General features: G+C 40.6%; 2 protein-coding genes across 2 annotated transcripts; both read right to left on the bottom strand.

Annotated features, from left to right (window-relative positions):
- Positions 1-318: 318 nt before the first annotated feature.
- On the bottom strand, positions 319-2171 carry nkx2.7 (NK2 transcription factor related 7). Its single transcript, XM_084551745.1, has 2 exons — positions 1731-2171; positions 319-1144 (listed from the first exon to the last, which is right to left on the bottom strand). Exons 1-2 carry the CDS (start codon positions 1975-1977, stop codon positions 588-590), a joined length of 804 nt encoding a protein of 267 aa, XP_084407871.1. The 5' UTR covers positions 1978-2171; the 3' UTR covers positions 319-587.
- Positions 2172-10985: 8814 nt separating this feature from the next.
- On the bottom strand, positions 10986-19224 carry stc1 (stanniocalcin 1). The gene is made up of 4 exons (XM_084551872.1): positions 18640-19224; positions 16752-16894; positions 16414-16625; positions 10986-15852 (listed from the first exon to the last, which is right to left on the bottom strand). The coding sequence occupies exons 1-4, from the start codon at positions 18818-18820 to the stop codon at positions 15552-15554; spliced, it is 837 nt and encodes a 278-aa protein (XP_084407998.1). The 5' UTR covers positions 18821-19224; the 3' UTR covers positions 10986-15551.
- Between the last annotated feature and the right edge of the window lie 8160 nt (positions 19225-27384).

The following is a 27384-nucleotide window of genomic DNA, read 5'->3' as shown; positions in this document are numbered from 1 at the left end:
AGGACAAGCTCTCCGGCCTTATCAGCGGATTTGTCAATGGGACAATAATGAGCTGAGTTTGATAGAGCAGCGCTGTCAGGTCAGATGTCACTTCATCCATTAGCCTTTTGATGGCTCCCTTTGATAAACAGCTCCATAACCAGCTAGTCGAGGGTTTCTAATCAGGTATGTTTTGTTTTTTTAATTAAGTGGAGCACTGCACATTTCAGATTGTGTCAGATTTAATATTATTTAATAAGGTAAAGAAGAGTTTTGTCATTATATCATTTTTTTTGTTTTTTTTACCTTTAAGGCTAAAAAATAAAATAAAAAATATAACTGTCACAAAGAGAAATTAGACAAAAGATTTATTGGATTTTTAGAAAGAAAAGGAGTGACAGTATTTTTTGGAGATCAATTTGTATTTTTAGCTTATTACATTTCTTTAATATTAACTGAAAGCTATCCAAAATGCTTTAAGAGTTTTAGCCCATTAACCGATCATCAATTTGTCTTTTTCGACAAGAGAAAATTGGCACCAGATACAGTCCCATACAAAGTTAACAATAACAGCCTTCTAGCACACAGCCTGTTTTTCTTCCTTTTAATCACCAGCCTCTTACTCCCTGTAAAGAAGCCTGGAACTGTCCGTGGCTGAAGGGCCCCTCAGTGTTCCCCGTTAAATCAACCAACTGGTTACTGGACATCTGTGAGGAAGTCACACTCGCTGAATGTGAGACATAACTGCATCCGTACACGCTGCTGTTTCCATAACCAAATACGGTATTATAATGTCCGAGCGTCACATTATAAGGAGCTGAATGGGAACCTGCGCCGCACAGCTTCCCGTCCCTCACCAGCACCGGCACCGCCACCCTCCTGGGCGCAGGTGGATAGCCCGCCAGCTCCAGAGTCTTGTCCTGCCTTTGACGCTTGCATTTGTACCTCCTGTTCTGAAACCAGATTTTGACCTGGGTGGAGGAGAGTTTGAGCATGTGGGCCAGGTGCTCTCTCTCCAGGGCGGACAGGTAGCGCTGCTGTCTGAAGCGTCTCTCCAACTCGGACACCTGCGACTGAGAGAAGAGGACCCGGGGCTTCCTGCGCACCCTGGGTCTGCTCTTCGCGTTTATGTCGCGGTCTGGTGAACTGTCAGGACCGCTCGTCTCTGCACGTTAGAGAAAAAGTGAAATGCATAGAAAGTTATTCTTTGAAAAAGCTTTACACTTACTTAGATCTTAAAGTCAACATTTTTTTGGATGACAGTGTTTGAAAATGAGGAACGAAATACTTGCTTTGGATAAATTTGTTTGAGATGGAAGAAGTAAAGTTGATTATTATTAATATTATTACAGTTTACATAAATCCAAAACACTTAACCAGACTTACAGTTTTATCTTGTAGTTAATGCGCCGAAACAGGGCCAATCTCTTTTTCTATCATGCAGAAGTCAGACCCTTTTCTTTCTCGCATTAAATATAGGCGACTAAATGTAGATGTTTTGGTAGCTAAACATTATAAATTTTAGCTACGTTAGCTAAATTAAATCCTGCTTTAGCTTGTTTGTACTATTTGTTTGTTTTTTCAAACAGAGAGATGTAAAAGAAAATGAAATAGTGGCAGCTCGAAGGCCGCGTATCATCCAACATGCGTCCAAGTTCCACTCTGTGGAGAGGCCTCAACCCACGTAAACAACCATCTGTGTATAAAAAGAAGCTAATCTGACTGTGATGTGCATCACTGCATCATCTCACCCTGCTCGTGTATCTCCCCTTCTCCTTCTAAGTTGTGACTATCCAGCTTCCCCTGTACTTCAGAGACGCACGGCTCAGGATGGCAGTCATAGAAGTCACAGTTTCGGGGCGCAGCGTGCACTTGTTGATAGTGCATCGGGACAACCTGGTCAGTCATCAAAAAATCATTTTCATAGTCGTGCTGGTGCTCGATTCTCAAAATATCCTTCACTGAAAAAGGCGTCGAGGTCGCTGAACTGGGATGCATCCCCACGGTTTTAGTTGCCTGCGAGTTTGGATCCTTTTTACGCACTGTGCTGGAGCAGCTGCTGATGATGCTGCCGGATGGACCTCTTAACTGGCTGATGAGTGAAAGCCTAAGAAGATTGAAATCAGTCAAGGGTCCAGCTAATGAGCAATGTTGAGATATATCTTCCCCTCTCTCTACTGACCAACACCCATGCAGGCTGCGCGCACAGCTCCTTTTCTTCTCACCTTACAGGAACACCTCTCATCATATCCACCCTTCTGTCGGAGTGGGAAGGTGGGATTGAGGAGGTTAATTAAGAAATAAAAACACTGATGACCTTTAATTTCTGTGTGGCCTATCAAAACAGAAGCTAAAGCCAAACCATTTAATTAATGTCGTTTTATTTGTATCCATTGCAGAAACTTGTATTTGTTATTTAAGTTGCTCTTAAGACATAACGAAAAACTTTCTGCATAGTTAAAGAGTAATTATTGAAAATGGAACATTATGATCGACATGTTGCATTAAACAAGTGAAACTATCCCAGACTAATTAAGCTGTTTAAAAAGGGGGCAGTTTATTCAGTGTCTACCCAAACCACGCTTCTCCTGAGCCACGCCACTTAACCAGCGCGCAGGTCCTCGGGGGGGGGGGCTGAGTGATCTCGGCTGATGTTGAACAGCTTTACCATCAACATTGTTTTCCAGCCGTTATTAGTGTTCTCAGGCCACAACAAACAGTAACATTACACCTGATGTTGTGGAAGTGGAGAGGCAGCGGCGCCAGCCTGCAATGCTTGACTGAGGCCGAGACGCGCTTCCACACAGACAGGAACACGGACAGACGCGACCTGTCCTACTGCAGGAGATATATGGAGGGCACTTACTGGTCTGGGCGGCTTTTAAAGCTGTTATTGAATCAGTTTAAACGATCCTTCATTATGGTAAGGAAGAGTGAAAGATTAACCAGTTAATGAATCTTAATCTCAAAGTTATCTTAGAGTAACTTTGGCCCTGTGCACCACTCTCAAATCTACAAAAAAAAGAAAAAAAAGAAAAGAAAGAAACTTCATTATTTCACATGGAACTAAGAGAGGAGCTATGATGGCAGTTTGCTTTGATATGAAGAAATCATTTTGACTACTCCAGTTTAATATGTACAGCTGGTAGTGACATGCTGTGTCCTGTGGAAATCAGCTCATTTTATTAGAGATCACTGTTTCTGAGATTTAACTTAAAGGTCCAGTGTAAAGCATTTAGTGTCACCTAGCCCTGTCTTTGGAGATTGTAACCAAGTGTAAACCGCTTCCTCACTCCTCTTTTACAAATGTATAAGATACGGTCACTGCATTTAAAAGTGAGAAGCCCTCTGTAGAGTGTTTAGTTTGTCTGTTGTAGAAACTGCCTCAGAATGGTGGGCTCTGTGGAGGAGGACCTGTATGAAAGGCTAAGCTCACAAAAACACAACTGAGAATATAAACGTTCAGTTTGGCTCAACATTTAATGTTTGGCTAAGGGGAGCTTGGAGCTGGTGTGTAATAGAGGTTCGTCACCTCCAGTGAGCAGTTATGATGAGGGCCGCTGTGTGTCATGTTGCTTTTTTATAAAACACTTGATGTGACTTTTAGGTTTTGATGGAAAACTATTAAATTGGCAAATTGTAATTTCTCTTTGTGTCCCAACTATATTCATCATTAACTAGTGTCATTTTGTTCCTCACTATTTTCTACAGCTTGCCTTACAACCACTCAAAAGTAACATCTTCAAATTGCACATCTGACCCTCAGTGCAATTAATCTGCTGTTTCCTCATTACAGCCTTATTCCCGAAAATTTATAATGGGGTTTTAATGGTGAATTGGGAATGAAAACACATTTTCAATTAATTTTATTGCCACAAATTGCCACACGATGAAGAGCTAGCTAAAGTGGAATCTTTCTTTCTTGTTTTTGGATCACTAAGTTAAGAGAATTCGAGAAATTTGAAAAAACAAATATCACAGTGCGCACCTGGAACAGTTTTACTGTACTGAAGTTATTGATATTAGCTGCATGTTTTTAGTGAATAATGAAAGCCAGCGAGTACAGGAGTAGGTTACTAATACAGCAAGTGAAAACCTAAGTAGTTGACAAGTCTGACTGCAGCTGGCTGGTAATTTGCTACAGGGGCTTCTTCAGTTCAGGACATTATGAAAACCAGTCTACATCAAAGCTGAAATAATTCAACAAAACAAACAAAACTACTTCTTGGCCTCCCAGAGTCTCCTCTCAGTTGGTAGTAGCCAGTAAACCTCAGAGGAGAGACCCCCAGGAGGGAAATGTTTTCAGATATAAAGTTCAAAAGTTAATGGCAATAGCAGTCTGCTCTCGTACTGTAAAGTATAAAATATGGTGGTAAAACATGCGTTAAGACCTTCTGCTGGGACTGATGTCTTTGATTGCTTTATTTATGTCATATTGTTTTATTTGGTGTATTATTACATGTGCTTTAGCTGCTCCCTGGATCTGTTCTTTTACAGTTTAAAAAGACCTCAAAACCCGGTGCAATGCCCGGATTCGTAACCGTCCACATTCAGTGAAACAAACTGACAAACCAAGAAACCTGAACTTCAAAAGCAGATGGTGAAAAAAACCCAACTGTCAATTGTTTGACACATTGGGGATTTCAGGGTGTCCGGTTTGATGAGTAAATTACTTAATTGCTGCAGCAGTTTTCTCCGAAGGCTCGGAGCAATGCTCTCTCTGAGTTTCTGTGTCCACTGTTGCTTTAAAATCAAAGCCTTTCCCATTGATTCCACCATATGTGTCCTCGCTGTAACACAAGAAGCTAGCTAAGTACAGTTTACCACAACTACCCCTAATTCATCATACAGCAAAATAGGTGGCTGATAGCAGCTGAAAGACGAGATAGCGTTGGCTTACGCTGACTGAAACTGAACCCAGTCTTCCTATGGCCTATATGCAACTAAAGATGCTCATCAAAATGTTATGTGACACTGACATTTCCTTTCAGGAAAGAGACTCTTCTAGACATTAGATATGGGAGCGTTTTCTTACATTCTCCAACATATGCACTGCGGGTTATAAAGAAGCTCACTGAAGCTGAAGGATGCTACTCTAGGCAGCAGGGTGCGCCAGTGGTTAGAAATGGTCTCCGCCACCACCGAAGTATCAGCATGTTAAAAATGTACCCAGGACATTAGTGGCTTCAGAGAGGTCTATCTGTTCCTGTTCCTGACACAAAAATGTCCAGGAAATCAAGACTGAAATTTGTGGCGGAGAAATACCAGATTAAAATTGAGTTTAAAACTCTGACCATTGTTATTATCACACTTGATGCTGTGGAAGTAGGTTTTTACATGTCCGTATTCTAGTGTGGTTTTACAGTAGGTGTAGTTATCACAGTAAAAGTAGTTATTGTTTGTGTCATGTCTGCATATACAGTCACTTTCCAGTTTATTAGATACACTACTGAAAACAAATGCTTTCTAATATAACAGTCCTGCACTCAGTCTTAGCCTCACAACAGTCACGGTATTCAGCTTTTTTCTTTTAAATAACAGAGAGAGCTTTCAATTCAATTGTGTTTTCATTTAGGAGATTGAAGTTTGTAGTACTATTGAATTGTACTGACAGATTGTTTCTGTTATTTTGACAACCCCAAAGTAGTAGGCAAAATAACTGAAACACTTCCTTCTGTGTTTATTTCAGTGCAGTTTAACAGCACCAGACACTAACATACTGCAAAAGTGATTAATGTGGCTCGAATCTTGAATCACAGTGCACACAGTATATGTTTGGAAAGTATCATGCAGATGGCTCAGAAAACTTAATAATGAGGGAAAAAATGGCCGTTACTTCGGAAAGTAACTGATCTGGAGGATGACTGATTGGTACTGTACATTCATTTTGAAATGTTTGGACTGCATGTGACCTTAAAATAAATATAACGGAGCAATTTTTCTAGTAATAGTTTTTGGACATTTAATCTTCAACTAGAGAAGAAAATTACCAGTTATGTTTACACCCCTTGAAAGGAATCCCAAACTTTGTCCCTGAAAAATCCCATTATGTACCTAATTATCACAGCTACTGTTACGTGCACCATTAAAATGCTTCATTGCCTTTGTTTGTAGTATCTCTGATCCAAAGTTAAATAGGAAGATATTGATGTACACGTGTGGACATATTTTGCACAAAACTGTAGGAAGTTCAAGGGTCATCAGCTTCATCCTGTCAAAATTGTTTACAACTGATCATTATTTCCATCACTGCATATTTCAGTCAGTGTTTCAGATAACATTTTACCTCAAACCATCATTATTATGGATTGGTTTATGAATCCTAGTAAAGAGACATTGATGTAACAGAGCACCATCTGCAAGTCTTTAGTATGTTTGTGTTTTCTAACGGCAAATTTAGATCGTTCTTTAAAAAAAAAAAACTGATATAAACAAAATGATGAATGAGGAATAGTAACAGATCTCTGAAATAGCGGAACAAAAAGCACAATAGCTGTTTTGAAACAGCCATTTAAACCTGACATGACAGACTGCTGCATCACTGTGCAGACTTTGGCTAAAGTGAGGAGTGCTTGTGGTTTTGTCTTTTCACATGAAATTAACATTTGTTGGCAGAAGCTTTATTTCCTGGATGAAGAAATCGGTGTAGTCTGTTTTTCGGCCACTAGATGTCTCTGTTATACTTTATTAATTCCAAATGCATTTCTCCACACTTGATGACCAGTGAGAGAATATCATTTATTTAATGTAATATTTATTGTACTATTGTCGAATTCACACTTATATTATAGAACATGTTAGTGCAAATCCACTTTTGCATCAAATTCAGTGTTTCTGTATGACTGGGAGTTCCTTCTAGTGTGTGTACAGTATCTTAATATCATCGTGTCCATTGTCTTTTTCTTGAGATCTTCTTGGGAAGTTTTCTTTGGACAGTCGTGCATGTGAGTTTCTTATCTGTAGGTCAGTCTTGTGCGGGCATGTTTCCTTGTGCAGTCTAAAAGTTTCCACCCGTTTTCGCAGAAAGGCAAGAAGCGTGCAACTTTCTTGCAAGTAAAGCCACATATTCTCTTCTAAAAAAACCCCAAAAAACTGTGTGGAACGCGGTTTCACCCATATTAGTTAAACCTGCGTATGGTTTCCAGCGTTCGGTTGAAGAGCTGTTAAAATAGTCAGTTTCGGCAAGAGGAAGCAACATTTGAGAGTGGTCAAGAGCATTTCAGCTGCACTCGTGAAGGGGCAGAATCTGAGCCTCAGTTGGCAGACGTTCGGTGCATAAAGTGTGCAAATGGAGGGGAAAAAAACGGATGAGGACAGAATGCGCTGAACACATCTATATTTTCTGTGCAACTGAATAAAGGTTACGTTTTACATACTGGGCATGTTCTGAACCTTAAACTGCATCGCATTTCCAAGACCAATGCTTTGAGAGAGATGCTTTGGCAGAAATGGAAAAAGCTCTGTTTCATCTCTTCCCCCCACCACTCCAGCTCTTTCTTCAGTCAAATTTGATCTAATTTTCTTTCCCGTCCTTGGGTATTTCCCCACAGAAATGAAGGGATAGTGATTGCTGGGTAAGATTGGAGTGGATCTAATCTTCCACTGCTCTCAGTCATACTCCATTTCACTGCACATCTAATTTGTCACACTGCTGATGAATATGCCACAAGTTTCATGGGAAAGAGAAGGACATAATGAATATAAAACACACTGGGAGAGGGGAGAAGTAATTGCCGTACCGCACTAACCACAGTGCATTGTTCATTTGTCCCATCAAATTGCTCGCTCTATGCATGCACTATGGATACATTGCTTTCCTCCCCCAGAATTTGATCAAGAGGTTAAAACAATGGCGGTTTTGTTGCTTATCTCCAGATTGGAAACTCTGCCGCCGTTTGTAATCACTGACCTCAGGGTCACTTTGTTTGCCCAAGGAGGCCATGCAGCACCCTATAATGCTGTGCAAATGAGTGCACTCCCATGGATCTGCCTGGAAGAAATGCATGCATTTATTGCTCGTATTTGTGCAACACTATAAGCATTGCAGGCAGATGTATTTTACAGACGTGCAGGTGCAGGAGGTTCATACAATTCAAAGCAGAAGGTCCTATAACACTGTATCTGCTAGCACTGCTTCACTACCAGATTTAAAAAGCAGCAACGTTGCATAAAAAAACACAAGCAGATGGTATGAATTGCATCTGCATAATGATATTCTAATTTCGCCATTATTCATTATTACTGTGGTTGTGATTGTCAGGGTGGTGATACACTCGGCAGCAGTCCAAGCAACAGGCAACAAAGTGAATAGGCAGGGTCAAAAATCTGTTCAAATGTTTCCTGGCAACGAGATTTTTTTTTTTTTTCTGTGTGTTGAAAGCAGTAATTCCATCCCAATTGCTTTTAAAAGTTGCCCACTACATAATTGCAGCTATGCAACTGGGAAGAAAGAGTGAGAGGCAGATTTTTCAAATGGACCATAATGGGAAAAAAATTCAACAGTGTTGTGCTCTGTCCGTCCTGCCTGATGAGTTGAGAGTGAATGTCTCTTTAAAGAAGGAGATGATAGAATCTGTGTGCAGAGCTGCTGCATCACCTATCCATGAGACTGGAGAGCGGCTGATGAGAAAGCCCTTCAGGACTCTTCTCTAAATAGGCATGAAATTATATCTCCCTCTGACTGAGATTAGCGTCCACGGAGCCTCTTGCGTTCTGCCCCCTCTTTTCCTCGGGCTCTCGAGCCAAACAGTCACTTTGCAGTTTCAGCTCGTTTGTGCGGAAGTTTAAGAAAGTTCATTTTCATCAGGAGGTGTCCTTCAGCTTCCTTCATGGCTCCTGCAAGATTTGTCACACGTACTGGGGCTCTATGTGCTAAACCGTAGCAATGTTACGTTACAATGATTTGCACTTAATCGAGAATCTATCTCGTCACGCACTGCAAAGGATGTGGTATCCTGTTCGTTTCAGAATAAGCAACACAGTACTGATACAATACTCATTTTTTGGAATCATTCCTTTAAAAAACAATGTGTAGAAAGAGTAAAGCTGTAGGTTTGAACTCAAACTTGTGACAAGAAATAACACAATCTACTGAGTGCTATAAAGACGGAGCCCTAAATGAGAGATCTCTGTATAATGTATATTCTTTGACATGGAAGCAGAGCTGAGAGCTATATGATCAGGATCTGCCATACCCCTACAGAGGCAGTATAGGTCAGTTTGCAGCAATTTCACAGAACGTACATCAGAAGGGGAATCTTGATTCTTATTATAGGAAAACTGGCACCTTTCTAGATGAATCCTAGCTAGGCAGGGTCCGTGTCATGAAAGCACTTGATGGCTAAAGGAGCTCAGGCTGTAAGAGGAAGGTGGTGCCATATTGGCTCACCACCTCTAGGACAAGCATATCGTGAGCAGAAATGAAATAAAGCCAGGCGGTCTACTTGATTCCTCTGCTGCTCTCACATGACACATATCCAATGCACTTTTCTCTTTATGGCAGCATATTTTAGGTGGCTCTAATCAATGTTTTTATATTAACAGTGTATCGAGTGACGATGCATGATGTGAAAGAGGTGGCTTGTGCTGATGTACCTACAGATAATCGTCAATCTGACCCTGCAGTTGCCTACAGCTGTAGAAATATAGGACTTCCTCTGCAACCTTAAATGTTTTCGGTTTCAGAACATCTCTAAAAGCCAAATGCACATTCAGAATCATACACCACAGAGGAAAGATTGTGGAAAGCAGTCGAGCATGGAGCAGCTGAAGATCTAAACGTTTTCCTCTGGAGCTGGAGGAGACCAAAACAGAGCCACAAGAAGAGTATACGGACTAAAGCCCTGTTCACTTGCTGCAACTGCCATTGTCACTACAGTAGCATTTTATGTGCAGTTTAATCCAAATCTCGACTCCAGTATTCACAAGTAGGCTCCACATTCCCAATGTACATTTTTTATCATATACCCAATCCCCAGTGTGGTAGGCTTGATTTTTAAATTTCAGGACGTCTGAGTCTGTTCCCCAAATTCACTGGTTCATATGTGCTACAACGCACCAGCTGAATGACTACCTCGGGTCAAGGTTCAATGATCACCAGCTTTTTCTAGAGTTTAAGCTTCACAGATGCAGCTCTTTGGAAGGTGGCACCAAATGTTTTAGATGATTGCAACCCGAGGACTGACCTCTTTTCATTTTTTCATGTAGCTGAGGAAATTAGGAACGTTAATAGCCCCGGATATTATTGTGGTGTCACGGGTGACACATTTATTGTAGATTTTGTGGTGCGGTGGAAGGGGAGGCGATGGAGGGACTTAGCAATTCACCAAGTGTTTCAGAAAACACACAAGTCTTCGTCACACAGCAGTGCACTGTCACTTTGACAAATAATTTTAGGGTTTGGTACTTCCGCCTTCATGTGTATTGAGTTTTTTTTTATGGCACCTATGAACATGCAGAAAAAGTTGTATGTCTATGAAAAGAAATTGAAGAAATTGTGGAAAGGTCAAGACTCCACTTTACAGCATTTTTCTAGACTAAAATTAATTAGACTGATGCTTTTCAGCTCGTGGCCTTCATCATGGTCATCAAGAAACACACTGCGAAGGACAATTTAAATAATGTACGAAGTGAAGAATGTCTCATTTTAAATGGGAACAACCAATCATGTACATGCACATATACATATAAGCCAATAGGGCATCTGCAAGGTGGGCTTGGTCATGTGGTATCAGGCCACAGAAGAGATGTTTGTTCTTTTTTTTTTTTTTTTTCAGGCACAGAAACTATTAAGCCCAGTCAAAGAGGTAATGTCAATTTTATCTGAAAAAAGAGGGAAGGATTTTGGATTTTCTCTTTAAAAATCTTCTTTTACTGAGTGGTTTTATAGTGTTTTAGTTGGTTTTGTTTTAATCTGTGTATATCTTATGTCTTTTTGTATAATTTTTATTTATTTGATTTTAATTTTTTTAACTCTTTTGCATATACTGTACACACTTTTGTATCCTTTATGTGGCCCGTTTATACGGTTTTTATCGTTTTTCATGATTTTTATTAACCTCCACAGGGCATTCCTCTCTTTTGGCTGTCTGGTTCAATGATAGGCGGGAAACCACATGTTAATATACCCAATCCACTCTATATGCCCAGCCTACGCTATTAGCTGTTCCCTGGTTGGTGTACAGTATATGTATGTGGAGGTATGTGATTGGCTGGCCTGATGCCACATGACCAAGCCCAAGCCCCGGCTTATATGCACTGTATACGTGCATGTACATTATTGGTTTACAAGTGCTGCTGGAGTCTTGACCTTTCCACCTATGAACACGTTCCCAAACAGCTTTTACAGTCAGGGCATAAATGCATCTTCAGAGTTAGAAACCTTTTTTAAAGTCAATGAGTCCTTGACACTTTTCTGATGGAGAAGAACGTACTGTAAAACACAAATCTTCAAATTTGAACGGATCCAAAACGAGAGCAAAGCAACAAATTTCATACCATATGCCAGATATGATAAATATTTTATTTCTGTTCAGCAAAAGACACACAATTGATGCATCTGTATCTTTCATGACTTTTCAGTACAGAGAAAAAACCCAAACATATACACAGTATGGGCATATATGTATATGGGTATATTTTAAAGTGCAAGTGATTCACAAGGGTCAATCATGCGTTACATACGTAGCATCTGTATCAGGATCTTCAGTAATCTTTTTGAATCTGATAGTAAAATAACTGTCACTTATATATATGAATACAAAATAAACTTTACTAGTCACCGAAGCTTTTTGATTTTGTTTAAGCACAACAACATTTATCAATCTATTTCAAGTCTTGAGAGGAAAGAGTACCATGAAGTGCCAGAAGAGAGGGAGATTTTTTGTCTCTAGTATTGACAGGAACAGTTTCACAAAACTCACCATGGGTCCATTTAACAATATTCCAGTACCACCGTAAGCCCCCTACACTTGAATTAAAATCTAAAACAGAAAGAAATCAAAGTAATTTTTTTCCCTTTTCCCCCTAATAGCCTTCATCGGTCATCTAACGTGGGCATGTCCTTGTCGAAAGAGACATTCAGTATACAGGTACATTCTCCATAAATTCCATTACATGAGACTTGGTGAGGAAACAGTCAATTTGCCCTTGCCAAATATCTTTTGACACAAGGAATGTTTGTAGAAAATAAATATGAAACATGGCTGGGTGTTTTAAAATGTAAATGTGGGCCGATGCTGAGCTCACTGTGTGTAGACAGATCAGAGCGACCACAGTAGAGAGGCATCCGCACAGCATCATACAGGGTAGTAATAGCTTAGCAGCAGCTGTTGGGTTTTGGATTTACCCATGGACAACAGAGATACAGACATATGTATCAATAGTACATGAAGAAGCCCCGACCCTTCAGGATGCGAAATATTCAAACTCATCTCCATTCACCAGGTGAATAAAATATGCCTCAGTTGCACATGTACTGAATGTTTCAATGCCCTTTATAGTGGTTAAGATGCAAAGTGCATATTTAACATAAAATATAAGCTAGGATATACTACAGTGTGACTATAGCTCTTAACTTCCCAAGTGATTCCTTCAGCTGTTGTTTCGCATCGCATGACGCAAAAGAAACACAGACTAAAAGGAGTGCTAGTTTACAAAAAAACACAGAAACAGAAAGCATCGTAGCGGAGCAATGCCTTCACACCGTGAGTGTAGTATGAGTTCACACATGCTGCTGCTTCAATCACACAGCATTGGCTGGCACTGAATGAAATAAAGGTCAATTTCTGTGTTGCTGTGAATCCTTTGTGTGGGATTATTGCATAGTTTGGAATTCTTAACATAGCTATTAAATAGACACTGAAAAATAAAACATCTGCTCTGTGCTTCAATATACAAATTCACCTTTTCTCAGACAGGAGTGGGTTCCGTTCATTTCAAGAAGTCAAAGAAAGAAAATCAAATCTAACTGACTTATAAATTAATTTGTTGAAGATGACCAATCGCGCAGTTAGAATTTTTAATCAAAGGTGTTTTCAGAATTATTTTTGTTTGCTAGTGAACTGAACCCGACCCTGCTTCAAAGTTAACTTCTATATTGCATTTTCAATGTGAACAAATATCTGTAATGTACTCTAAGTCACTGATTATCTTACTGACGTTATGGTGCCAAACCACCATCTATCCACTGCATACAGATCAAAGCATACACCAGCATTAAGACCCTTCATAGTCACTATGCTTCTACATCAATCTACTGATTCTGAATGATGATTTGTTACCGTTTCCACTGCAGGCTTGACCCAGGGCCTAGGAACCTATGGACTTGTTTCCACTGCAGTTACCAGGGTCTGCATTAAGTTACAATGACATTAAAAGTCTCCCCTCAGTTGGTAGCACTTTTCAAATGAGCAGGAACTTTTGGACTTATAATGTTGAGCATTTCTGATTGGTTGAGTACTCCCAACATTTAATCTCTGCAGTAGCTTGTAAAATTTGTATGCTTTCTTCAAGTGTAGCATTTCATGTATATTGAATTTAACTACAGCAGTGACTCTGACTGCTAACAAAGCAGTGAATTAAGAGCAACACAAACACAGTTTACTCTCTGTCATGGTTACTGTTGTTGCATTGTTGTTGAGTCTCACTGACGCCTGTCAATCACTTTATATAGTGTAATTGTTGTTGTATGGTATTTTGCAGTACTGCCACCTACTGGACTGGAGTGGAACACGCTGTATAGCTGCATGAAAAATTACAGGTTTTTAGAAATACATACAACCCTTGACGAAAGGTTACTGGGGCAAATAGTTTAGGGTACTTTGGATGGGAATGCAACTTCATCAGTTTCCTAACATTTTAGTTAATTTTATGGTCGTATTTCTTACATTGCTTGTATTTATGTTTCACGTAGGAGAAGCGATCATGTACAACGCTGTTCCGAACAGGGCACTTAATGCTGGTGTTTGTTTAACTGTCATTATACCTGTTCAATCATCAATAATGTACACAAACCCTCGGCACTGAACATGCGCAACTAGCAGCTGCAGCGACAACCTTTTTTTTAAAACCAGAAAGTGTGTCAAAACTAAGCTAATGTTTTGTTGTGGTCCCTTGTAACACCCATGAAGTAGATTCACCTTACCTGAATGACCAACCTTGTTCCCCTATGGCCAGCACAGAGTCATGACATGGGTCCCATTCAGTCACTCGGTGAGTGTCACCTCACTCTGTTTTTTGGCATAGAGCTCATGTTTAAATAGGAGCCATGACTGAACTGCTTTTTGTTAACATCTGTAAACTAATTAAAACTACAATAATGCATTAAAATAAAAAATAAAAAACATTAAATAATATAGTAGGAAAATAAATATCATTCCAACAAGGCTTATTTTAAATAGTCATTCTCCATCTTGACATTGGAAGCCAGTGTGTATGTCACGTGATTCACCTCAGAGAATGATGATCATCAGTCCAAGAAGATGGCTGCTCTCAGTCTCATTGGTGAACGTGCTAATCAGCTACTGCACATACACGACTGCTTCACACTGAGTTAAGACCATGGACACAGATCCAACTAAACACGACTCGCATAGAGCTCAACAGTCTTATGCATTGCAAGTGTCTGGATAAAAGATGCAAAAAGGACTTTCTCTGATAGACTTGGCCATGACCTGGACAATCCTTACAGTGTGTGCAGGATTAATGATTCGAAACACATGACCAAGGCTACATATGCCATCAGAAAAAAAATAATAATTATAAGTGCTATAGCTATACAGAATTTTGGTATTTTCATGAATAGCATTCAGGGCAGTTTGAAGTTTTTTGGTCAGTTTAAGGTAACCTCTCAAAGGTTATCATGAAACCTCTGCAGACCTCACTCCGTATGAGCACTCTCTTTTAGAGGGCTAGCTATGGCTGTCTCTGATAACTTAGTATACAGTACATTTAAGTGTTATGTCAGAAAAAAACAAAAACGCTATGAAACTCACTCCACATCTCATGCTCACAATTTGACCTATTTCGTTGCTGAAATATTAGATACATCTACCAATAATTTCCCATCTCTAAAAACGAATCAATAATATTCCAACGACTGATTTCTATCCATGTACAAATGTCAGAATTATGAAATAGTGTTTTTGTCTTTTAAAGTACTGGCTTGTGCTCTAGAGGCGTGAACCACTATGGCTATTTTTTTTTTTTTCTCATTTTTTTTGGCTTGGCATCAAAAGACTTCTTTAGGATTCATCTCTGCTGGAGGATGTGAAGAGGAGTGAACAGGACCATGTTGCACAAATGCAACAGCCACATGTTCAACACTAACTGTGAGCGGACACGTTTGAGAACAGTCCATGGAAGAGGGGTTCTCTCAAGCCTAAAGTGTAGGATATACAATATAACAACAATCAAACTGATATCAACTCTATGGGAGGTCCGACATTCCCTAGAGGTGCATATTTCGGTAACTTCCAGTCTAGCAGAGGAATGGAGTTTATCACCTTTAGGGAATAGAGGAGCTTTTGTGATGTTTTGAGGAGTGTGTGGAGTTTTCTGAATATGAGTGGAAGTTAGGAGCTGTCACTAGCAGAGCGTTTTTTGCCAAAATGACTGGCAGAGTCTCTGTTTCGCAGATTAGGCTGGATCTTGTACATATGGGGACCCATGGACCAGCGCCAGCTCCCACGGCCCTCCGCTCCAGTTGGGATGGCGGCAGCTGCAGCCGCAGCAGTGGATGGGCAGGGCTTGTTCTGCAGCAGCTGAATAAGCATGGTCATCTCTGGGCCCAGCCGCGACACCATGCTGGTCCTAACGCGATCCACCGTGTCCTCATCACAGTCCATCAGGCTCTGTAGCAGCTTACCATAAAACCTAGGACAACGAATCACTGCAGAATTAATTTTTAAGTAGTAGTGAAATACTATAGTAGTATAGGATTTCTCTGTATTTTCACACATGCTGTATGGTCTCATGTCATCTATATGGGAGTAGCCATCCCGGCTCCAGTCACAGCAAAGCTTTGTGCTCCACCCTCCTATTATTTTGTATCCACCACCCAAAATGCAATCCTTCATGTATTACAGCAACAATAGGAACCAAAACATCCAAACTTGATATTCCTGTTTGATTTTCTTTCATTGTATGAAAGAATGTATGAAGCAGATGGTAACCAAAACATGGAAATCAATACAAATGTTGTCAGCACAACAGATGACTTCAGTAAATCCAGGCTGAAGGGGCATGTATTTGTATATTTGTAAAACGCACTTAAATGTGTCTCTCATTCATTCAAAACTAACTACAGTTAAATGTCACTGTCTTATTGATCATTACGGGAGCTTTTCAGTCTAAAGAGGGGCTGCAATTCTGCAGTGACTGCTATTTTGTCCTGACGATAACTTGTGGAGTGCATACGGTAGAGTAAGAGCTCACCTATTGGGGAAGTGACTCGGTAGCTGTGCCACTTCACCAATAGCATCTGGGTTAGATCGGGCAACAGTGCAGATATCCAGCTTGCTGTAACACTCCTCTTGGACTTCAGATATCATTCTTTGGAAGGTGGAGCAGCGGCGGATGGTGGGGAATGCCTTCGAGGTGATGCCATTAGCAATGCACTTAAGGCTGTCCTTCACAAATGCTTTACCCTGTAGGAAAACAAAAACAAAGGAAAAAAACAGGGGTGCTTACACATTCTTGCCCTGATAGTCACACCCATGTAATCCTACGCAGCTCACGAAGTGCAGGAAGAAAGTGAGAAATAAAGTGTGTACCTGAGTGTCAAATTTAGCAGCACTGTATAGGAAGGACTTGCAAATGTCATGCATGCCATCTGTGTCACAAGTTGAGTTTTCCAGGCAGGCGAAGGCTCCGCAGCCAACTTGGAGGGCACTGTTGAGACAGCGTGCCACATCTGCTGTGGGCACAGAGAATGAACCATCAGCAGGGGAGCCAACAGTGGCTTCACTGGGAATCACTGCACACTCATTGAGCTCATTACACAAGGGTTGCCAGGGTTTCAGCGCTAAAAAAAAAAAAAAAAAAAAAATGCAGCGGACAAAGGAGTATTTTCATATTTTAGTGGTTCACAAAAGACACACAGTCACCCGGGGCAAACAGTGACTTGACTAGAGATTGGACACCTTACAACTCTAAGAGGCTCAGACACTATTTGGCACTGTTGCACTTTTCTCTTGGCAGCGACTTGTATTCCACTGTTTGGTTCTTTTCAGCAGCACTTGGATGAACAGAAATACCAAAGAGTTTCCTGAAAATTGTTGGCGTGCCTGTAGACACACATAGACGTCCACTTGTATCCTTTGCACACACACTGGAGCACACCGCCACCGGTTATTTACATGAGCTTTAACTGTCAAACTGAATTTCAGGACTCCAAACCATATGACCTAATTCTAGTTAAATATCCAGATTTGCTCCCGTTCACATACATACATAACGAAATACATTTAGAAAACGCTGCCGTACTTATTTTAGCGTGTCACGTGATTTGAATAGTTACTGTAGTATGCCGACTAACCCACCAGCAACACCGTTCTCCATCTTTGCAAAACCTTTCCAACAGCCACCCTGCAGCAGTATTCAGTCTTTTGATTTATGTGCCAAAAACTGATCTTGTCCATAAGGGACACGGCTCAAAGTCCATGCAGCTGAAATTATACACTGAGGCAGAGCTGTAAAACATAATCTGTAAATCAGTGTATCCAGATAGTTGGCCTTACTTATTCTTCATCTGAGAATCCACTGAGATGGCAAGCAGCCCGATTCAAATCCTTTGTAATAACCATTAAGAAATGTCACTGAGGAGCCTAAGCCTACTTGGCAACCTTTGAATCTGGGGCCCCATGTTGACCTGCACAGTCAGATAAGGTCTGCCTGCCATTGGGGACCAGAGATTGCTCTCAAAATACAGAGAGTGAGCTGCAAATCTTATGATGATGAAGCAATTCTTGCAGAATGGAATGAGCATCCCTGTTACCCACTGCCTTTTATCCCTGAGCTGTACCATTGTATTAAAAGGAAAAGTCAACATTTGAATGAAGCCGTACAGGTCTGTACTTTGCAGTACGATTTCGTGACAGATTTTGTTCTTTTGAAAAGATAAAAATGACAACTAATAGGATTGCATTTTTTTTTTTTCCAAAAGGCACAGCCCCAGTGACAAGCAGGTTAGCTTTTTCTTCTTCTGAGGATTGCTGAGGGAAAAGGTACAATGGTGTAACCTACTTCTTTTTCTGACTTCAAGGCTCCACAGGAAGCCCACACAGGAAACGTTATGTTTTATGGACTGAAACCCCCTAAAGTCCACTATAATGCAGCAGCCAAAGCCAAGAGAAAGAGACTAACAGCATGACACAGCCTGCACTCTCAGGTGTCAGCACCAAGCTCCATGCTCATCTGTTGCCGGCAGGACACCGGCAAAAACCACAGCGTTAATCCCGCAGCCTTCTCCGAGAATCAACGCGCTCGTTTAGACAGAAAAGGCTGCATAGGCCAAATAAAAAATGTGATTAAAAAAAAAATAACAACATCCACATAGTATGCGAGCAAATGTAAGGCTGTACATTCTATAAATGGTGTGTAAAGAAAAAAGAGCAAGCAGTGCACTCTGAGATATGCATATGGAAACAGCGTGTTACTTACCAGGGCTATTGGCAGAAAAGCGTGCTCTCCTGGGCGAATAGGACTCGTTTTGATCCAGTTCATATGCAGATGCATTCAGCACCATCAGGAGAAAAAGTCCGGTCCTCAAACGCATCGTCCTCTCAATACAGATGATACAACTAAATGTAAAAAGACGCCTCCTGCTTTGTGTGTAAATCATAAGAATAACGCTCCAAAAGCTTCTGCTGCGCAAAAACAGAACAAACGTGGGCTATCTCAAGCAATTTCTGCAAGCAGTTTCTCTACACTGGACTCCTCACTATCCTTTGGACTTGCATGACAGATAGCACCGATGTCAAGTCTGCACGGGTTTATATGGGAGCGCTGAATGAGTTCTGCGGTTGGACCAATCAGAACGCAGTATTCAGGACCGTGGTCCGGGTCTCTCCACTACTAATTGATAAAATGATTTAACAGCGGCCGGTCATATAGCTGGACATCCAGGCTTTGACCATTATTTCGGGTAATGACACAAAATGTTATTAAGCCATTAAATAAATACTACAAGTTCTACTTAAGTGCCTATTTCCATTTATATAGCTCTCCATGTATTTTCTGCTTCAGCTGCATCACTGTAATATCCAACAAATATGAGGTGTTCCCTGACTTAAATACGCGATTTCAGATCAGTCCCAGGAATAATGAGTTGTCTTATTCTACAAATAATTTAAATTTAAACAGAATAAGAACTGAACATATATACACATTTGAAGGTCCATATACATGTATGCATACTGACATAAAACCACATAACATAAAGGTAAAAGTAAGGGGCTGTAAGAACATTCATTTTGGAAGGACATGGGGAGTTAATGCTCAAAACAATATTTTTAACACTGACACAATTTTAATTTACTAAATGATATGTGTATATTGACCAAACATTTAACTCTGATAAAAAAAAAAACACACACACACACACAGTCTAATATATATAATGAATATATTAAGCCTTTTTTAACTGTAACTAACCTGTTACCTCCTAAACTCTGTATCACACACTGGTAACTTGTTTTACTAGCAAGGTGAAATTTGGGTGCGTTTGCTCTGCGTGCAGTCGAAGGCTGATTAGTGGAAAGGTTGGATTTAAACCAGAAAGGAAATAACCGCAGAAGAGGGCAACATGAAGAGGGAGAAGCACATAAACAACACTGTCTTTGCAGTGACATGAACCAACAACGGCGTAAACACGAGCTAGAGGAGCCTACACTTCTGGCTGATCCCGCATATTTTTTGACAATGCAACCGAGTGGCAGTGGAAAGCTAGCGAGCTGCACCCATGAAAGGTGTAAAAAACCTTTGGCATTGCAGAGTGGGTGGGTACCAAGTCAGACTAATCTCAACTTTGAGACGAGGTAACCGACGAGGTAACATTTACTGCAAGGAAACTCCATCCTTTACTTTGGCATCTGCCACAGACTTAACCTGATAGGGGCTTTGGAGCATGGGGTGAACCCAGATAGAGCAGCTTAGTCCTTGACTGTATTTCAAACAGAGAGCTGTGACGGCAAGAAGAACTGGCATGCTAGCAATATTTTTGTGTTTGTTTCACATGGAAACATTCTGAGGTGGGAAATATACAAGAGTTACCTAGGCAAGCAGGGACTGGAACGTCCACCACAGACCAACTGTCAGCTACAAAGCGACAAACAAATCATGTTATATGTGGATGGTCTTTATTTCCTAAAATCAGACCTCGTGCCCACTTATAGCTGGGATAGGCTCCAGCACCCCCATGACCCTCTAGAGGACAAGTGGTAATAGATAATGAGTGAATGAATGAATCATAGGGAAAATATTTCTACCACTGAGTCCGATTTCACTTTCCTTAAAAGGGAAGCAGGAAATTCAGCCTTCTTCTCCACAACAAATAATTTTCTACAGTCCCTTACATCATCAGATGCAAAGAGCTTGACCAGACAAATTTCACCAATCAATTGTTTAGTCAAATGTTGTGCGTACTTTGCCATACCCAAACAGCTTTGTCCAAATATCAACTGCGAACATTCAAATGGCAGGTCTTCTTTATCACTCCAACATTTTCCTGCACCATGCTCAACGATGACACCATTGTTGCTTTAGCTTAGGGAATCTACTCAACATGGAAATAGACTACCCAGGTTGTTGATATAAAGTGTGGATGACTGCTGTTGACTATTTCCCTCTTCCTAAAACTGCAAAGTGTTGGCTTAGAGTCCGCTAACTTGCAGTAGCACGTGCCGACGTGGAGAGGATGGTGTGTGGGACTCTGAGCTATCATTTATCAAGGAGGCCTCACGCCTCTTCACCCACTGCAGCGCTCTTACATTTCAGACAGAATCAGACACTGGGAAACAGAAATGTCCTGTCGAGGATTCAGATGCAGATTTAGAGCAGAAACCCGCTTCCCTAACTCATTCCTGAAAATGCTTGAAGTTCATTACCAGACGTCTCCGTGCGCCGAAGCTGTCACATTAAGAAAGAGTCTTCAAATATTTTTCTGCACCTTCTGTCAAATAACTTTTCTTTGGCAATTCATAGAGTGGAGCACGCCCATTCATGTCTGTCTGCTGTATTGTGGTTGTCTTTGGCAGTCGTTATACCATCACCATAATTTCTCCCAGAGCATTGTCAGGAGCTTGGCATGATGTCAAGCTGCTGGCATCTTATATCTGCCGGGGAATCCAAACATGGGCTCCTGCCAGCTGCACCAATAGTCGTAGTAATGGGAAGATTAAATGAATATAACAGCTTAATGAGTGAGCCATTATCAACTGTCACAGTCAATCATTATCAGCTTCGTAGTCTCTGAAGGACATAAGTTACATGTTGGACATGTGATTTTTGATCATCTGAATACTTTAAATCCTTTTAGATTTGTCCTTTCTGATGGCCCTGTTTAGGCAGTCCTTTCTTTTTACTTTTAGCGTCTTATTCTGCTGCAATAAAGTGAAGTTTCCTGAGCAATGACTGATTTTCCATGCTACAAATTATGTGTAAAAAAAACAGTATGTCAAAAACCAGCCCGCTAGCTTCCTGGTCATGTCAGCACTCCTAAAAAAACAGAAGACAACAGCAGTGCGAACAATGTAAGATTTGAGTCAGATGTTGAGCTCATATTCATGCTTTCCACGAATATGTTGCTGCTCTTGCATTTATTGCTTCCCCCTTTTTTATTTTTTTGTCCACTCAAGTCGGGTGTGGGGCGCGGGTTTGGTGTGCCTCAGCTGAAACCGAAGACGTGAACCGAGAGTTTATTCATGAGTCTGGAAGTCCGTCTCCTCCTTGTTAACACATCACTGCGCTGTCTTCTTTTTTGGCGCACAGCCATACCACAAACACATTTGAGAAGACGACTTCTCCGTCCTCTGGGGAGAAAGGATAATGAATTCCTTTGTCAGGTAGGAGAAGGTGATTCACCTTGTTTGCAGAAATGTAACAGGCAACATTGGCCTGACGCTGGAGATGGAGGGCAGAGTTCACTGAAAGGACAAATCTATTACAGAGAATAAACACTCAGTGAAAATCGCCTGCTGCACTGTGAGAGTTTTGCATTCATTTCCATTGAGGTGGATGAACTGATTCTCTGATTGGAGGTCACTTTGCATCTAAGTTGAATTTTGCCCGAAGCTTATTGCTGTTTGCCTGATAGCAACTTCCTCTGTAATTATGAGATTAAGAGATTGCTAATTATGAGATTTGAAATTAGTGTATTAAAATGGGAGTTCGATCTTTTATCAAGGACAAGCGAATGAATCACAAGTATTACTAATGTTTACGCCGAGGCTTTTTAACGAGTTTGTGTGGCGATTTGTAGCAAAAGTAAGATGTCACCTCAAGGACAGTGCTGGTCTTCTTGTGTCCACAAGAGGGGGTTTGGTCAGCTGTTACTGACTTATATGAGCTGTAACTAATGTAACACCTAAATATACTCTGGCTTTTTGGGTATATTAGAGGGATGGAGAGCACAGGATTCTTGAGGTTTGAGATAAGTGCAGATGCTGTAACACCAGTTACCCACATGTAAAACCGGTCAGTGACGATGTTTTTGCACCTTCTTTCAGAATTGCGTGTGTGTGTTTTTGATGTGTGATGTTTGGCTGGGGGGATAATGTGTTTTTCTCTCTAGCAGCAGATGCTTGTGGTGTTCACATGAGAATAACACTTAATTTTTGGGAAAATATTTTGAACAGGAGGTGGGCTGTGGGCAGCCGCTCTGCAAAGTGGTAACAGAAGGAATTAGGATCTGTCCATTAGACATAGCACCCTGTGGTGCCATCAGCCATCCGCCAAGAGACGCCCAGTGGTAAAAGACACTGTCACTTCTAAATCTCGAGAAAATACTTCAAATAAATACACATCCATCTATAAAGCTCTCACAGCGCTGAGAATTGTGATTAAAAGATGTTTAAAAAAAACAACTTTCATAAATCAAGTTTTTTGTCCAATGTTAGTGAAACCACATGTATTGTTAAAGGCTATTGAAACTCCAGAAGAACAAACTGAGATTTGGTTTCTGTGGGCACACTCAACAGCTAAACCCATTTACCATTGTGAGTGGTATTCAACACTCAGAGGGGCTGAAATTAGCAGGCACTGCTGTGTATTGAACTCTCAGTTTGTTGTGAGTTTGTGGAATTTACAATTCTTAGAAGAAGTAGGATTCTGAATAAAACTTGCAGTTTTTGTTTTCTTAAGAGTGTCCTCAGACAGATGTACTGTATGACTTCAACGCTATGCAAAAGCTCAGAGGATCTGCATTCCTGAAATTGTATCCGATATGAGTAGCATAGCAGGGCTATACATCTGGTGGCTGGAATGAAACCACACTGGAGCTCTGTTGCATGAAATGTTACGGCCAGAACATTGCAGATAAAGTTAACTGCTATACATGATTTCATGTATTTTTTTGAGCACTAGTGCTTCACTGCTTTGGAAAGGAAACAGGCGACAGGAAAATGTTGATGCGTGTAATGGTTACTCAGCATTCACTATATACATGATATGTAGTGTGTAGTTTTTCATGAAAAGATGTAAAGTACTTGGGTAGCACAACCTCAGCCTATGGCCTTCAAATCGAAGCTGATGCTTCACTGACTTAAGGGAGGATGTTGTCAATTCATCATGTTATGACTGTTTACCAGGTTATGTGATACTGGTTTGTCTTTCCATTGCACTGTTCCTTAGTAAAAGATATTTGCATTCAATATCATTAAAACAAAGAACAAACACTAATTAAAAACTATATTGTACATGATTCAGATTACAGCAGGGAGGGAAATATTGTGATTTTTATGACACTCCTGATATGGGTTATCTAGATTTTTGGTCCTGCATGGTTTTAACATGCCCAGTCCATTATTTGTTATATTGGCGGTTATAAATACTGATATAAAAGCTGCATTCATCCTACTGTAGCAAGTTCTCCCAGTTCTGATGTGGTTTTGTAGCTGACTATTCACTTTAACTTCCCTGTAAGACAAGAGAAACTAATTTCTCCTTAGGGAAATAAAAGGATGCTGCTCACCCAGATCAGGAACCCATAGAAAAAAACAAACAAACATTGTGTCTGCTGAACCAAACACACACCGTGTGTGTCTTCGATCCACCGTGTGTGTGTGTGTGTGTGTGTCTGTTCCAGTTTTCTGTTTCAAGCTGCCAAGTTTGATTGAAGACATTTTTAATGGGAACGCTTTTGAAGCAATATGTAGGGGGGAAAAAACTTGTGTGGGCAGTGCTTTTGTGAAAAGATACATTTGACATGCATTGATTTATCAGACCCACACTATTTCCCAAAGGCCAAAGCCACTCACAGACCTCAGTGAATCTCTATATCAGTCCCCAGCCCTCCTCTCTGTGGGAAACTTTTAGCATTTACTGTCTGAGACACTTGTCCACTGATAAACTTTTTTGTGGTGCACATATCTGCTAGGGACATAATGAAATATAAAAAGCATTTGCAACTATGTCATTAGTTTATTCTTTGTATCAGACCTCTAAAATCCAGGGTCACTACTACTCAGTTTAACATCAAATGTTGTTTTAACTGGAAATGTCAGTCAGTTCAATGTTTCATTGCCATAGTTGCTGGTTTCAGCCAAAATTAATCATCTCATATTGTCCACTTTTAAATGAATGTAAGATTCATATGTCACAAGAATGTGTCTTCCAAGATCCAGCTCAAAATTGATCAGATTATTTATTCTGACCATGCGTGTTTACGTCTGGTTTGAGTCCTTTTCCAAATGGGCTGTGTTAATTCCTATAGCTTTAAATGCAGATGAGCTGTTTTGGCCACACCCCTTACCCGAAGCGGGTGGAGCCTTTTATGTGAGTGCTATGGTTACCTGGTAAACAAGAAGGCAAGAGAACAAATAAAGCTGGTAACAAAAAACATGGCAGGTCCAGTTTGAACCATAATCAGACCCTGAAGAAGGAGAGGCCGCTGCAAGTCGCAGCATTATGAATGCAACAGGACGTTTCTTAATGGTTAGGTGACAATTTCATACGGTTAGTTGATGAGTGTTGCTTTTCTAGATAGTGTGTAGTTAATACTAATTGATGTGAACTTCTGCATTAACTTTAGATGGGGCCACATAAATATGTTCAAAAGCAATGAAAACAATAATTTTACATCATATGTCCAGTTTAAAAACGGCAGAATATATTCAGTAAGCACTAGAATTATATGTTAGCGTCGATGCAACGTTTAAAACTTTTGAAGTAATGTGCAGTATAGGCTCCGCATTACCACAACAAAACGGTTTAAAACATGTTTTTCCCCTTGTGAATTTTAAATAATTTGTGTTATTCTTTTTTAACAATCCCCGTGCACCCAATAACATGAACTTCAAACACACACACAGACAGGCGAACCAAAAGTGCAGAGCCTGTACCGTAGAAGGAGTCTGTCTATATGCAGCATGCAGTTGTACCTAGGCTATGTTCCCTGCACCCAGCCATCTGGTTTCAGTTCAGACCCATCTGGATCTGACTCCAGCCCAGGCATCTCAGGAATACATTTTGGAGGGGTGCCCACATCCGTTCACACAGACAAGTGTTTTCAATTACTCAATTTTAAATGTCTCTCAAACCCAAGTGATTGAGTTCTTTTTTAAGTTCTTTTTTAAGGCAGCACTGGTGGTAAACACTGCTTTGGAAAAAAAAAAAACCTTCTTCAAAGCGAGACGGCTGCCCAGTACACAGGGATGAGATGCACCTTGATGGCTGGCAGGAGCACGCTGTAGCTTTGCTCTTCAAGTGGGAACACAACCGCGGCTCGCACACCCCGGGGTCGCAGCACATACTTGTTTGGTGATTTCGGTTTTATCACAAATATCTCTTGAGAATACATAAAGAAACTGAAGTGCAGAGTGGTGATGAAAACCAGACAAAGAGCTCATCTCTTATTAAAACTGACATGATGATTCCTCAAGCACCCACACCAAAAGGAATGAGTTAGCTTTATGTGTTGTGGAGGATTGTTTCACGAAAAACAGAAGACAATTTGGGTTTATAGCAGTTCGGCAAATTTATTTGGGCGTTGGGCTCACATTCGCTGGTTCATCTCTGGTCACTGCAACATCAGCTACCAGTTTCTCAATAAAATGAATGCATATCAGAAAACTGATAAAGGATGTTCAGGACTGTACTTTGCCCCATTTTTCTGTTGCCTCCTATTTTGCCTCATGCCTTTATATTGACTGACAGCAGGAAACACACAAAATAATGGTAACAAACAAAACCGAAGGTCAGGTTGTATGTGCCTTAGATCTCCATCACGGACAAAGAACTTTTCAGCTGTGTTTATGAGTGTGTACATGTGAAAACACACCTTCGCACATTAATGCATTCTGAGAAATTCTGCTGGGCCAGAGTCATGCTCATACCCGAATCTATTTTAAACCGGCCATTTAAAAGATTTCTACAACTAAACCAGTGGTAGCATTCATATTGCTGTACAGTAGCATTCGTGCATTGTCACGAGCAGTGGCAGTTCATCCAAAGGAAATACTTCCCCTTTTTTCAATTTGCATGTTAATACCATTGCTGATTTAATCTGTTATGAGCAGCACAGTGGCAGTCCTCATATAAGTTCTCCATCAGGCGTACAGTCCCCATCGCTCCCATCTATCTCGTGTTAGCCCTGCAGCAATTCAGAGTCCTCCCTCAGCCTGACAACAGCGCTGCATCTAAAATGTAGTCCCCTCGTTGGTTTCTATCGATGAGCAGACAAGATAGAGATGTTGCACATTTTGGATACATGGAAAATCCTATTTGTTGTGATGTTGTTGCCCTCCCTTAGCCCTCTCTACTCTTTTAATACAGCTCAAGCTGCAACCTCTGGGACTGAAAGTGTCTAAAACTGCAGTTCTTTTGGAGCCACTTGAGGCTGGCTCCAAAAGCGAGTCAATCCTTTTTAAAGTAGCCAACTTTGCAGCAGAAATAAATGATAGGTGATAGGTGACTGTTGTTGCAGCTGTTAAGTCAACTTCATTGACTGATTCATCTAAATTGAAACGAGATGTTTTATTTAATTAGCATTTTGTAAAGTAGAAGTACATGTACTTGACAAAAAGTTTTGACCTGCTGCTGCCGGTTCATCAGGAAAAGAATGAATTAAAATACATCCACTCGGTCCCAAAACCCATCGCTGCCATCTGTAAAAGCTTTCTGCTAGACACAAGACTGTGTACATAGGCTGTTCAAAAACATTTAATGTTGTTCTTAAAGGATTTTAAGAGT

The sequence above is a fragment of the Chelon labrosus genome, assembly GCF_963514085.1.
Source record: "Chelon labrosus genome assembly, chromosome: 9".
In the NCBI taxonomy this organism is placed as follows: domain Eukaryota; kingdom Metazoa; phylum Chordata; class Actinopteri; order Mugiliformes; family Mugilidae; genus Chelon; species Chelon labrosus.
The sequence above is the reverse complement of the archived record's forward strand: the minus strand, read 5'-3'. Positions and strand labels throughout refer to the sequence as shown.

Bases quoted from the DNA above. Each gene is read 5' to 3' on its own strand.
- nkx2.7 (XM_084551745.1), bottom strand. From the start codon at position 1,977: ATGCATCCCAGTTCAGCGACCTCGACGCCTTTTTCAGTGAAGGATATT. The intron at 1,145-1,730 runs GTGAGATGATGC...TCTAACGTGCAG, and splicing joins AGGGGAGATACACGAGCAGG to AGACGAGCGGTCCTGACAGT.
- stc1 (XM_084551872.1), bottom strand. From the start codon at position 18,820: ATGATTTACACACAAAGCAGGAGGCGTCTTTTTACATTTAGTTGTATC. The intron at 16,895-18,639 runs GTAAGTAACACG...CTGTGCCCACAG, and splicing joins CTTTTCTGCCAATAGCCCTG to CAGATGTGGCACGCTGTCTC. The intron at 15,853-16,413 runs GTGAGCTCTTAC...TCGTTGTCCTAG, and splicing joins CCGAGTCACTTCCCCAATAG to GTTTTATGGTAAGCTGCTAC.